Source organism: Thunnus thynnus, chromosome 6 (assembly GCF_963924715.1).
Source record: "Thunnus thynnus chromosome 6, fThuThy2.1, whole genome shotgun sequence".
Taxonomy (NCBI): Eukaryota; Metazoa; Chordata; class Actinopteri; order Scombriformes; family Scombridae; genus Thunnus; species Thunnus thynnus.
Window position 1 is genome coordinate 34,042,664 of NC_089522.1, and position 15,015 is coordinate 34,057,678.

Sequence of the window (15,015 nt, forward strand, 5' to 3'; positions counted from 1 at the left end):
ATATATTACAGTAAAAAATAAAAAACCCATTATGAATCCAAGCTATGAAGGTATTTAATTCATTTTACACAAACATGCATCTTAGAGCTGATTTATGGTGCTTTACGTCCTGTAAATAAGAACATTGATGGACAATTGTTAACACACACACAAAAAAAAATATCTCAGGTAACTCATGTGGTGCGTTTAGCTGGTCAGGACCAAAAAGCTAAAGCTTCTTATTGTTGGGCAGCTGTTTTCTTCGTCCACGACAGCTTCAATACGAGCTTTGATACGGACTGAATGAATGAAGACATGAAACAACTCTGAGTTTGTTCACCCTGAGATGAGGGAAACTCTGGGTTTTCAGTTCCAGAGAGAGAGCTAACGCTAACGCTGGGTCGGTTACCATGGTAACTGACTCTGTGAAGCTAACCTGCTCCCTGTCAGGTTTTCTTCAACAGACTTTGAGTTTCTCTTTGTCTCCTCCATCTTAATGTTTAATTTCCTCATTCATTCAGTCCGTACCAAAGCTGTCTGTCAGAATCTAAATCCTGGTTAGATATTAGTTTAGTTACTCAGGACTTTCTAAAGTTACTGCTTTCATGTACATCAGTCATTTCTTAGAACAGCGGTTTTTGCTCTTGTCGTGGAAATTGTCTGAAAACACCAAAACACACACATGAAATAATACATAAAACACTGCTGGGTTGAAGATTAAAAATTATTATTGTACAATAAGGAGACAGACTCACACAAAGGTTGGCATCAGCTTGTCCTAACTATACAGAGCCAAACTAACCTCTTTTATAGCCTTTAAAAGACAAAGAAAGCAAACAGCCACGAGATATACATCTGCACGCACATGCATGGTACATGAGAGTCACACCCAAGACACAAGAAACTAAGGGCCCCAAGCAGGGTGTGTCTCTTGACCTCTTGACATATTTTGCTCATCCCAAAACCCAGAGCATCATCTAATTTGAGCCTGAACCAGGAGGAGAGAAACCTTTAACCTCGAAGCCTTTTCAAGTGCAAATCACCAAACACATCATGACTGGATCAGACTGTGAGTTTACAGTCATGTCTCTACATACAGTACATACAGTCAGGAGAGACGAGTGAATGAAACAAAAAATAATTGTTTATTATACATATATTGATGATTACGTGTTGTCAAAAGTCTTTCGCACTGTCAGCACTGTCAGCAAATTTTTCACATTCTGTCCATTTCTAGTGTTTGTCAGTCACTTTCTTCTCCTGTCTTTGTCATTCTCCATCTGCCCAGTTATAAGCTTCAGTGTGTTCCCACCATCTCTGCTCACCTGATTTCCATGCTCACCTATGAACCAGCTCCGTATTTCCTCATTAGCTTCCTAGCATTTATACCAGCCTCTTGTCTATTGTGCTTGTAATCATGTTCCAACTCTGATTTTGTTTCAGAATGATGATTCCACTTTTTCAGCAAGATAATTCTTCAGTATTTGTGCTGCTGACATGTTTGAACTGAACCTGCTCTGGAGCGTACGTCACCATGGTGACCGACGCCCGTTGAAGGTTAGGACAGTTGCGTAAAACTGGAAAATTGACACCCATTAGCTGATCTTTCTTCATGATACAGACCCCTGAGCTGTTACTAATGAATGATTTGAAGCTAGTGAAGGTTTACCATGTTCTGTTTATGGAAACAGCCTGTGAAACGCTGCTGAATGTGCTGTTGATGTTTATCTGATGACCTTAAAAAACAGGGTGAAACCACAGTGGTTTGAATATGTGTCATCAGTGTATAAAATACTAACGAAAGGAAGCTAAAACACTATTTTAAGAGAACATGTCTTCAACTGATCTGAATCGTTTTCTCAACATCAAATCAACATTAAATTAAAACTGACTGAAACTGTGAACATTCACTTTACTTTTAACTTTACTTCCTTTAGCTTAAAATAAAAGAGTTATGATTTAAACCTGACATCAGTCAAATTCATTTTAGAGTTTCATCACAGTTACAGAGTCAAAGCAGCTTCATCATGAAACTGCTGATGTACAAAACAGATAGCGAGAGTGAGAGGAAGAAAACATTTAATTAGTTCAGCTTAACAAAACATGAACCATCCATCATGAATAGTTGTTGCTCATTAATGTGTTTGATATTAGAAAGTATGAAATATTCACTAAATGTTTATATGGTGCTCATAGATCCTAAATGGAGCTGGTTAAAGTAAAGTGTCCTTATCTTCAGTCAGAGTTGAAATGATAATTTATTATTTTATTATTCTGAAATATTATATTATTAATTATTATATATCATTATATAAGAGCCTTCACAGCAGTTTTGATCATGAATCTAAATCAGGTTTGATATAAACTATGTAATACAGAATGAGGCCCACCTCTCACGTTGACAACCTCTGGTCTGGAGGATGAAGTGCTGCTGATTGTAAATCACTCCCTGCTGACTGGTAGTTTCCCCCTGCCACTGAAAACTGATAGTAACCTGGATCCTTTAGTGCTAAATGAGTTCAGGCCAATTTCAAATCTTTCTTTAAGTAAAATTCTTGAGAAATTAGTATTTAAACAGCTAAATGATCACATAAATTTCAGCTGTATATTTGAGAAGTTATAATCTGGCTTTCATCCTCACCACACAGCACTGAGACAGCACTAGTTAATGATTTAAATGACCTGAGAATGAACATGGATGACAAGAAACTTTCAGTATTAGTTCTTTTAGACTGAAGTGCTGCTTTTGATACAGTTGATCACAAAATCCTTATTAACAGTCTACAGAAGTGTGTTGGCCTCTCTGGCTCAGTTTTAGATTGGTTTAGGACTCATCTGTCCGGCTGAGACTGTTTTGAACTGCCTTTTAAAACTGCCTTTTATCCCCATATTGTTCAAGTGAAACTGTTTCTCTCCCAGGCAGATACTGAGACACTTATCTAAGCTTTTATCACTAGCTGGCTTGATTACTGCAATGATCTCATTTCTGGTCTACCTAAGAAAGTTATAAATAAACTGCAGATCATTCAGAATGCAGCAGCATGTGTACTGACTAAGACCTGAAGGAGAGCACACATCTCACCCGTCCTAAAGTCCCTTCATTGGTTGTCAGTTTTAGAGTCAATTTTAAGATCCTTTTATTGGTGTTGAAATCATTCAGTGACAGTGTTGTAGTACTCGAGTCCAGGACTCGGACTTGAACTCGAGCATTGACTGCATTCGGACTCGGAAGTTGAAGACGAGGACTTGAACTTGTTAATTGATAAAGAAGTAATATATATCTGATCTTTGGCTGTCAAATATTCCGCACATAGCCACACTATGGTTCACATCACGCACACAGCAGCAGCTGCGGCACAGACAGCAACAACCACACATGTCGTTGGTATGGAAGTTCTTTAGCGTGAGTGAAGAAGACACAAAGCTCGCAATCTGTAATACCTTTAAGTCCAAAAAAAAAGAAAGAAAGAAAGAAATAAAATCAGAATCGGCTGAGAAAATTGCAATCAGTGCATCATGAATATGTTTAATATAGACCTTTTTTATCTGTATGTCAGCTCTTTGACTGTGCCAGAGTGGAGCACCGGAGCCCATCCTGGAACTCCACTCAGACTCAACCTTGATGACTCGACCTCGAACACTGAGGACTCGAGACTTAGTGACTCGATTAAAACACTGCTCAGTGGACTAGCGCCTGAATACTGTACTTGTCAGACATGTATGCTTCCTCTAGATCACTCATGTTGCAGAGAGAGAGAGAGAGAGAGAGAGAGAGAAGAGAGTGAGTGAGAGAGAGAGAGAGAGAGAGAGAGAGAGAGAGAGAGAGAGAGAGAGAGAGAGAGAAGGAGTGTTAACTTAAAGCATCGTCAGCTTCCTGAATGATCAGACAGACATATAGAGGCAGTTCTCTGACAGTTTGATGATTTTCTGCATCAGGATCAAACTCAGAATGAATATCCACCATGTTCTGTTCTTCTGCTTCTTATCAGGTGAGGACTGATTACCTGACTGTGTCTGTAAAGCTGCAGCACAAACTGCTTCTGGACATTCATTGTGTTCATTTTAACAAATGTCAGATTTGTATCACACAAGTTTCATGTTGCTGTCATGTTAATTAGTTTTCCTGTCGTTCTCTAAATTATTCTGTTACTAATTACAACATCTCTATAATCTAATCTTGTAATTTAACTAAACTAAATGTAATTTAACAAAACATATTGATTGATTAATTGATTAATTGACTTTATTGTCCACCTCAGTGGAAATTTGTCTTCGGCTTCTCCCACAATAAAGCAAAAGTACATACACTACACATAGCACAACACACCATTAAAAACATACAAAATATACAACATACAATAGTGTAAATGGGCAGGTAGCAGCAGATAGGTTATATAAATAATACCAGAGAGCAAATCTTATAAAATAACAAGTGTTCCCTGATGCATCATTCTGTGTTCAACGCCTGTGTTGTGTAGGGAATAAAAGACTTTGTGTATAAGTACCGGTTGGCCTTTGGGGCCCTGAATCGACGGCCAGATGGGAGCAGCTCAGTCTCTGAGTGTAGTTGTGTAGTGTAGAGGTATCTGCAGTTCTATGTTTAGCCTTCCTGTGTGCAGCACTGTCAAATATATTGCAAAGTTGTTTTTGTGACTTTCCAATCACCTTCCCTGCAATGTTAACAATTTTAGAGAGCTTGTTATGAACCATCCATCATGAATATTTGTTGCTCATTAATGTGTTTGATATTAGAAAGTATGAAAGAAAAACATTGAAAAACAGACGTTACACAGAGACACTGTGACTACAACTGCAGCTACAAGTAGAACAACAGCAACTGCTGTACAGTCAGTGAAAACTTTGCTAATGGCTGCCTCTGTATCATCTCTGCTTCTCTGTGAACTGATGGATTAGCCCTCATTAATCTGCAGTCTGTTTACAGTAAGTCTACAATACACAAAGTATTGATCATCAGTATTCACTGTTCATCTTTCCAACAGCACTGCAGGATGGAAACACTGGACTCGTCAATGCAATAAACCTTATTGCTGGAACTGAAGGAGGAAATGGTTCAATTATTTGCTCCTTCACTTCATTTGGAAGCACTGTGTTCTTCTGTAAAGGAGAATGTAAAGAAGAAGACATTCTCATTAAAACAGATGGTGTCACAGCTCAGAGTGGCAGATACAACATCAGATATAAAGACGGATCTTCTGGAAGAAGAAATGTGACTGTGACCTTCACACAGCTGACCAAGTCAGACTCAGGACGGTACAGATTTGGTTTGGGTCGATCTTCAGTCCCAGATTCTTACTGGGACTTTGACCTCATAGTTACAGATGGTGAGTTTCTACTGAAAGTCATAAAACCTGATATATTTACTATGTTCATCCCATTTAATGATTTTGAAGCATAAGAATAAATGAAGTCAGATAGAATCTAATTAAATTGTTGAAGAATGTGAGACGTTTATGATATATTGATTTCAGTGTATCAATGTTGGATGAAATCATTACTCCAGCAGTCAGACTGGTTGAACTGGGCAGCTCCCAGTGTGACTCTGTGGATCTGTGTAAATGTGAAGCAGGAAATATTGTGATCAGACTGCAGCATCTTACAGGAAGTACAGACAGTAACTGTTGATTGTTCAACTTTTCAGCGGCAACGTTGGGTCAAAACACCAGTTTCATCCGTACAGAAACTGTGGGAGGAAATATGACATATCCATGCATCGATACTGTCTATGGAAGCAGGAAGTTCTTCTGTAAGGATAAATGTAAAAAAGAAGAAGACATCCTGGTTGAAACAGAAGAGAACAGAGCTCAGAATGGCAGATACAGCATTGAATATAGAGAAGGATCTGTATTTGGACTGTCTGTGACCATCACACAGCTGAAGAAGTCAGACACAGGATGGTACAGGTGTGGTTACGGCAGAGCTTCGTCTCCAGATTCATCCTACATGTTCCCGATCTTTGTTGTAGATGGTGAGTTTTATATTTAATTTTCTGTTGAATGAATATCAATTGTTAGATGGTTAAATTATGAAAACTTGTTTTGTTTTAATTTTTAAATGAAAAAAAAGAACTTTGAATACAAGATTTAAAGAGTGGATGGAAATGACATGACAGAAACAAATATCTGTTTTTAAGGGTTACAGTCAGAAGTTGATTTGTGACAACAAGAGGAGTGCTGAGGTTGGCAGAGTCATACTAGTTGTCCAAATAACAATACTTTTTAGTGATTAATAGAACAAATCTTAATCATTTACTTCATTAACATATTTAATGCTGCGTATTTCTTGTGTATGTGATGGATGCTGTCAATATGATCTTTCTGTCTAGAGCAGCATCTCATTTCTCTGCATTATTGATTCAGCATCTGATTGTTTCAATGTGTTTTCATTGTTCACAGCTCCAACCACTTCAAAACCAAACCGGACTCTCCGACCTTTTCCAACATCAGTCCCATCAGCCTCCACACCAACAACAACACAGAGTTTAATCTCCAGTTCAGGAAGCTTCACACCTTCATCATCTTTCCCTGAAACCACAGAGCAGTTTACAGGTACAGGACAGTTCATGTCTGTCCATCTGTCCATCACTGTCTCTCTGCAACAAAACGTCCTCTTAAAACAGTCTAATTCAGCATAACAACGTTGTCTAATAAGAATAACAAGATGGTCCAACATGTGTTTCAGCACATAAGACAGTTCAGCACCTAGAAGAAAACATTTCACGTTTAAACACATCCTACATTTCTAATGATGTAAGATAATTATTAACATGTGATGTAAAAACAAGCTACTTGTGGTCAAAAACTCCACAGGGAACCTTTAAGCTTCTAATACAAGACAAAAGATCCCAGTCTTTTAAACTACATGTCTCTCTCTCTCTCTTCCTTCCCAGCCGTCTCTGAGGTCTCTCGCCCAGGTTACTTCTTGCCTCTGGTTGTATGTGTGCCTGTGGTTGTTTTGCTGTTGGCTGTTGTTCTGTTGCTCCTCTACAAACTGAAGAAGAGGAGGAACTCTGGTTTGAACACCAGAGGAACCTCAGACAGCAGAAACATGGAGGTGACTTCCTTTAACTCTGTATGTCTCATGTCAACTCTTACTGTTGGCATTTATACATTTTATTTTTGCAGTTAGGAATAAACAATCTCATGTCTGCAACTACTTCACTAGTATGAACAAAACTATAATTAAATAAAATCATAATTATTATTAATAGACCTCTGGCCTGTCCAGTTGTTATCACTAAAATATCAGCAAACAATTGAAGAACACAATATCTGGGCTGTTACCATGGTTACTGCTATATTTTAGGTTTGATGTCATTCCTGTTTTATTTTCAGTTATCTGTCAGCTATGAGAACCGTCCTCCAGTCTCCATGTATGAAGACTCCGTCTACCAGAACCTGGATCCAGACAGCAGCGATCTGGACCAAACCTACTCTGCACTCACAGCAAACACATGATGATGTTTGGATTTGGATCTGGATTCTGTACTGTGCAGGTTAACATGTGCTGCAAGATTCCAGTTTGTTCTACTTCATTTCTTCTTTTTGTTAAATCAGCAGATATTATCTATAAACATGCTATTTTTCACCTCTATGCTGATGATACACAACTGATCATGTTTCTTCTTACTTGCTTATTCTGAAATGTTCATTCTGTCTTCATAAATGTAGATGTTGTTTGATATTGTTCTTCTACACTTTGAGCCAACTCTGTCTCCTAGAAATTACATTCATATTCAACTCAATTGCATATTACAGTGCATTCAGAAAGTATTCAGACTCTACTTTTATCACATTTTGTGATGTTGCAGCCTGATGCTAAAATCATTTAACCCTCTTATTGTGTTAGGGTCAAATTTAACTGGTTTTCATGTTTAGATGTGTGAAACATACTTGTATTTTTTCTGATCAAAACAAGGCTTCATCACATCTTCTACAATGGCCTACTGAATACATTTTATGTTGTTAATTAATGTATTTAAATTCCAAAAATGTTGATACTGAACATATGGGTGAAATGTTCAGAGACAACGTACCTGGTTGTTGTTTTTTCCACCAAAATATCTGATGTTGCAGTAAAATATCAGCTGGTAGAAACTCCAGCAGTATGAAAGTGTTTGTTTATTTTACAATATGATTGAAACTGATTCAGATATTCGACCATTTATAACCACTGTCTGAGTTCTGTTAGTGAGAAAACTGATAATCAATCTGATGAGTTGATGATTTAAATGGAAATAAGATTTGAGCTTTTTTTTATTAGTATGTGTGGCTGCATTGTATTAAAGGCTGATGAAAAATCTACACAAAATAATCTTACATATGTGCTTGTTTGTTCTAAATGTTCATGTAGAGAGTTCAAAATAAATAACTTTGCATCATCAACACCTCTCCCAGACTCATCTTTCATTACTAGTGATGTTAATGTTATAGTTATTTAGGATTTCAGGTGCACTGGTCTTCAGAATTGGAATGATGTTAGAATTCTTCCAGAGATCAGGAACAACCTCAGAGTCTAAAGAGAACTGAAATATCTTTGAAACACATCACTCAGTTCATCAGCACAGTAATTCCACCATCATTAGGGCCTGAGCCCAAAGGGCGTTTGTTTCGTGTGTTTGTTTCTTTATTATTATTCTTTATTAATACGCCACTTCAATCCTTAATTTGACCCCCTAAACATGCTCAAAAACTCACCAAATTTGGCAAGCACATCAGGTCTGGTGAAAAATTTGATAAAATGTAAAAATTAACCCCCAAAGTGCCAAAATGTGCTCGAGAGCGCCACCTATGTATCTAAAACGGCCGCCACAGCCCGTAGGAATGTCGTAGAGAGATCGAACCAAAACTCAATTATTCGTCTCATCAAGACCTACAAATCATATGCTGACACCCCTGACCTAAATCCAACAGGAAGTCCGCAATCTCAATTTCAAAGTATGATTTTTGGCCAATTTTGGACCTTGAATAAACGCTATCTCCTCCTAGGGCGTTAATGGTATCGGCTTCAAACGTTAATACATGACTTATCACACTGTGTTGAGCAAAAGTTATTAAAAACTTTGTAATAACTCGGAACGGTTTAGATTTAGTAAGCCCTGAAAGTTGGAGTGCGACATTACACCTTACAATGTAAACCAATGGGGAGGCAATCTCTGGGCATGGACTTTGTGCCAAACTGGGGCATCTGGCGTCTAAACTATAAGTCTGACCACTTTCAAACCTGTATCAATGGATTCACAACAAAATTTCCTACTAAAATATGATTTTTAATGTTAGATTTTGCCAAAGTCATGGGATTTATGAGGATATTTCACAAGAAGCGTTCTCTAAAATCCTCCTCTCCAACTGCTCCTGGTGATGTCACTCCCTCAGTACTGTGAAACATTCCGCAATACACACTCATTATAAAATCACAGGAGGAGCAAGAAAAGACTTTAAAACTCACACTCTAATATCTCAAAAACAATAAAAGATAGAAAACACATGTAAATTCAAGATTTGTAGGTCAAAGTCTCGTGACTCATTTAAAGTTCAAATGAAGTTTGTATCTAAAATTATGTGGAAGCAGTAAATGTTCAAAAAGGTGTGGGTTCGCTCACACTCTCCATTCAAATATATGAGTATTTTTCTGTGTCCAGCTGCAGTTACTTATTGTCTCTACACACCTGACAGTACACATGTCAATCAAACTTTCAAAATAAAAGCACACTACACTTGTAAGAAATATCCCTCATTTTTAAAAAGTGTGATCTGATCCCGACGGGCCAGAGTGCGAGATCCTGACCAACGCTGCTTGCAGCTTTAATTAGTTAATTATCTTTGATAATTGATAATTATTGCAAATAATCAACTGTGTTCCTCACAGATCCTACAGTTGGTGCCCGAATTATTGATTAAGGTTAACAATATTTTGATTTCATAATTCATAATTATCTGTGATAAACAGAGGGGTGGGCTCACAGAGAGAAACTGGTTAGTATTGTGTGTCAAAAGACTCTCACACTGATCATCTCCAAACGTTTTCTTGGTTCCCAGAGGCTTAGGTGACTGGGCCGCGGCCCCATGTGCCCAAGGGCGCGAAGGCCCGTTCAACGCTGCTTGCAGCTTTAATTTCATTTGTTATTATATTATATTATTATAGTGCTATTTGTCACTGAAATTCATCCTACCTCATTAAGAGAGGTCCTAAAAACTCTCCTACCAAAACCTGGAAAACCTGGAAAACCAAATACCAGATGATGATCAGGGGTGTGAACCCGGGACTCTGCTGTCACAGTCCTGCATCTTGTAGCCCCCCATCCACCCCGACCTCCTCCCTCTCACTGCAGAGACACATAGAAATGTAGCTTCATTCATTACTGTGAACATCATCCAGGCAGAGATTATGTTTGATAAGACAACGTCACTGTGAAACAGTTTAGTCGTATATGAAGGTCATTTCTAGAATTCACAAATCTGATTTTCTGGGAAAAAAACTTCCTTCTGTTTGTTTTACATGCAGGAGATATAAAACACATTCCTGATGGCATCAGGTTAAAGTAGTCATAGAGGACATCATGTGTGTGGTTGCTGATAATCTTCTCTGCTTTGTTGAGGACTTGTTCAGTATTAAGCTGTAACAGGGATCTTTGTGTTTTGAGAATAATTTTAGAGCTGAAGTTAACAACATGTTGCAATGGGCTCTTGTCCTTTTGACAAATGTAAACCAGCAGTTAAAAAACTTTTAATAAAAGAGGAATAAAACGTTGTCAATATTCTCTGATCGACTCTAATGGAGTTTGGTTTACAGCACAGACGCTGCTGAGCCTTTTTCACAATAACATCTGTACTGTCACTAAATCTCAATCTGTCATCAAACACAGTTCCCAAATATTTGTAGGTCTGGACGAGTTCAACACTTACTGAAGCCAAGAATGATTGTTGGAACTGTCTGTGTGTTTTGGTGAGATTACTATTTCTTTAGTTTTGGACACATGTGAATCTAAAACAGATCTGTCGCACCAGTCCACAGCTCTGGTGTTATGAGTTCATGTGATTGATTTAACTGACTGAGAAGAGACAGAATAACACTGTCGATAATTTTACAATATGATTGAAACTGATTCAGATATTCGACCATTTATAACCACTGTCTGAGTTCTGTTAGTAAGAAAACTGATAATCGATCTAATGCTCTATTTTCGCTATACACTTTTCTTTTTTTGGAGAGCGCCATTTCTTCTTTATTTTTCTCTCCCTTTCTCCGTCTCACTCGTCTTTTTCTCTCTTTCACCGTCTCACTCGTCTTGCCTCCAACTCTTCATCATCTGTCTGCACTGTGGAGTCGCAATGTTTCCTTATTGGAATACACAAACTTGATTGGCTGAGTGGTATCACGTGGTAAGGCTGAACTCGCGTGCTATTGGTCTGTGCGTTTCCTCAGCCACTAAACCACTACCGTAAAGACGACAGAAGCTGCGGCAATTAAAATAGAAGCGCCCCGTCAGGTTTTAAATCATAACCCTCTGTCTTGGCTGTAGGTCCGGGTCCGTATGAAAAAAAACAGTTTAGACAACAGGAAGCAGAACCCTCATGCAGACACTCAGACAGGCTGGTTGAGTGAAAGACAGTTTTACTTTTAAATTCAATAAACAGACTTCTAGTTGACAATCTCAACTCAAGGCAGTGAAGCAGGAAGGCGGGTGACCACAGACACACAGCAGGTCAAGCTGGATCAGCACAGCAGCTTTGCAACACAGAGGATCTGGAGAACTGATCATCATCAGCTGCATGAGTCGCATGTTTTACCTGCAAGACTCGTGTTTTAATGCTGTTGTTCATCGTTTGTGATGTGAAAACATCAGAGTAATAAAAAGCTTGTATCCTGGTATTAGTTGAGTTATAACATCCAAAAGCACCGCGGAGCGTCTCTCCTGCAGGCTGCTGACAGCGCTGCCAGGCGGAGAGTTGATCACACTGGACGGTAGAGGAGGAGACGCAGAGACGCTGGTACATGTCTGTTTCAACAGGAGTTGAATGACTTCACAACATTTAACAGCAGAGCTGAGAGCGTCAGAGCTCAGAGCAGAAACACAGTCGCTCTGCGTCGCTGCTGTCCTCCGCTTCCATCATCTCGCGCCGATTCATTTGGAAAGCGCAGTGCAGTCCAGCCAACAGAAATAAAAATAATAGAAAAGATATGCGATGTGACGATATACATCGTGTGACGAGAGAAAAATGTCTATCGTTTCATATTATGCTCTGTTGTTTATATCGTTGTGACGCAAATCATGGAAATATTTTTCGTCATTTGGAGTCTGTCCATCTTTTGTGCAGATTACATTGATTAATTGCTCTTCTTGGCTTTATACTCGCAAAGCTTTTATTGCAATGACAGTAACATAATGAGTTTAGTTGTTGTCAACTCTTCACCGCTGTCTGTCTCTTCTGCTGAGCTGCACATATGCGGAGGGCTGAGCCCCGCCCGCGCTGAGGAAGAGGAGAGAAGCAGCGAGACGGCAACCAGAAATGACGGCAAAACGCAATAGAGACTGTATTTATTGATGTTATTTACCAAATGTATGTGCACTCTTTTAATTTCAGCTCAGTGTGTGAGAGTCTCTGCTACAGCTGCAGGGTTGAGCGGAGGTGTGTGTCGGTGTGGGTGTGTTTGTGATTTAGAGTAACCGCTGTGAAACTATCAGAAAATGATGTTTTATTGATCTGATTCACCGGTTTTCTCACTACCAGCCCTCCCTCTCTTCATTCATTCTCTAGCTCACTTGACCACAGCTGCTCTCTCTCTCTCTCTCTCTCTCTCTCTCTCTCTCTCTCTCTCTCTCTCTCTCTTCTCTCGTCTTTTTTTAAATGAGTCAGGAAGCCAACAGAAAAGTCTAACTTAACTTTTAATGTTATCAAAGAAGAGAAATGTCCTCCCCTCGTCCTAGTAACGTCTTTGTCCTCCCTCATGACAGAGTTTACAGCTCTAATCAGTCTGACCTCCGCCAACATGCTGTAAAAGCACATACGGAGGCGGCTTTATGCTGACCATCTATTTATACATTGAATTAAAATGTGTTATGTCGGGATAGGGATCGTTATCATGATATGAGATCTTGGTCATATCGCCCAGCCCTACCTGACAGTGCTGTCACCCACATGGAAAAAAACATTCTCAAGGGAACAACTGTCCTTGAGAGCACTGTGAACATAGCTGAAGTAGACAAAGTGCAAAGATTTATGATATGAAAATGAACAAGCAAAATATACATGTTAAAGATCAGTTCTCTAACTGGTTTAGAGTCTTGTAACCATAATTGCTTGTCAAACAATGTATGCAAGACTGAACTGAAATATGCAAGTTATTCATATTCTACCCCCTACACATCTTAACCAGTTATAGGCAAGTTGAATTTGCTCAACTGAACTGACCCGGATGTTTGTGGGCAGGATTGGATGCAGTAACAGTCAAACAGAGATCATTTGAGCTTACATTGCCCTCTGGTGGTCAAGTAATGAACATGTTTTAGGAAGGCTGTCAAATAAAGGAGGAACACATATGATGCAAACTGAGAGCCAGAGAAATCATTACAAAACTATGGTAGTACAGTAGTAGCAACGTTATTAGTAGTTATAATAGTGTTAAAGCAGAGGGATAAATATCCATTATGCAAATGTAACAAGTTTAAAGTAACTATATTGGTGGCACATTGAATACTGCACATTAATTAAAAGTTTCTTTGTAAATATGTTAGATCCCTGGCTGCCTGTAGATTCAATGGGAGGTACATGCCAAAGGAAAAAAAACAAAAAACATTATATGGTAGCATTCATTCATACGTATGCCAAGTTTAGAGTTTCAATAATGGAGCGAATAAAGGAGGAGAAAGTAAATGAAAGAAAATAGCAACAGCAATAGTGAAACACTGATGATAGTGTATGGCATGTCCAGATAATCATAGTCCATAAAACAATGGAGGTGTGGATTATAGTAGAAGGTCTCAAACTCAAAATGATATACCAGTCTGTGATGCCACCAGTCTGGGAGTGGACGATAGGGTGACGTTAACGTTATGATAATCCCATATTCAAATCAGTTATAGGACATTACTACTTATAAGACCAGGTATATTATTGAAATGAATACAACTGCTACAAACCTGACTTGTGTTGTAGTAAACCTGAGTCTGTATAAACAGGTGCATTTGTTGTCACTGAGCCTCCATGCCAGAAGCTTGGAGAGTGTGTGCTGTAGGGACGTCAATCAGGTACATTTTTCCAAGACATTTTAAAAGATACTGGGACAGAGTGTTTAAAGTTATAACGGTTTTAAGTTTTAAAAGTGTCTATTGTTTTATCAAATAACATGTCTTCTCAAGGCAGTTATTGGTCAGTGTGTCTCTACTTTGGTGTAAATGAGGTCATGACCAAGTGTGCAGAGTTGGAGGAAGAGATACAATGCATGACAGTCCACACTGGACTAGATGGAGTGTGCCTCCATTCATGGGTCCTGCAGGCTGCGTACAACAGCTACAGGCAGGACTATGGTGAACTGGAGGCACAACAACATCTGTAAACATGTCTGGGTGGTAATATCATCATGTGTGGTGCTGAGAATAAGGCAGAAGTTTCCTGATCCATCCCATGACTACACTGGTTTTCATTATCCACAAATATAGTTTCAATAGGACAATAAAGTGGTTCACTTGTGAAAATGTTTATGGAACATTTTCTGTCTCATTACCTTCTAAAAATGCCTTGGCAAAATGAATAAAAGAAAAGGTTAGTTACATTATGAATAATTCATAAAATAGTTAATTGCCTATTCTATATAGCTGTAGTAATGTATGCAATAGCTTATATTTTGTTTCAGAATGAATGCTCATGCAGATACTGAATGTTTGTATACTTTTGTTTTTTAACACTACTTTTATAACTTTCAGGGCCAAAGATTAACATCTTCAACATGAACCAGTTTTACCAAAATAAACAATATAAGAACAACTATAGGATCTAAGTAAAAAGAAAAAAGTCCCAG

At 38.6% G+C, this 15,015-nt stretch overlaps 2 protein-coding genes across 2 annotated transcripts in view; both read left to right on the forward strand.

Annotated features, from left to right (window-relative positions):
* Positions 1-4,969: 4,969 nt before the first annotated feature.
* LOC137185188 (uncharacterized) lies at positions 4,970-9,447 on the forward strand. The gene is made up of 5 exons (XM_067593509.1): positions 4,970-5,321; positions 5,639-5,965; positions 6,393-6,545; positions 6,887-7,050; positions 7,332-9,447. The coding sequence occupies exons 2-5, from the start codon at positions 5,695-5,697 to the stop codon at positions 7,452-7,454; spliced, it is 711 nt and encodes a 236-aa protein (XP_067449610.1). The 5' UTR covers positions 4,970-5,321; positions 5,639-5,694; the 3' UTR covers positions 7,455-9,447.
* A 4,953-nt stretch (positions 9,448-14,400) lies between these two features.
* LOC137185288 (polymeric immunoglobulin receptor-like) overlaps positions 14,401-15,015 on the forward strand; it is an 80,548-nt gene continuing 79,933 nt past the window's right edge. Inside the window, exon 1 of the mRNA XM_067593634.1 lies at positions 14,401-14,524. Coding sequence (XP_067449735.1) covers positions 14,401-14,524 — 124 coding nt within the window. The remainder of the gene's footprint in view (positions 14,525-15,015) is intronic.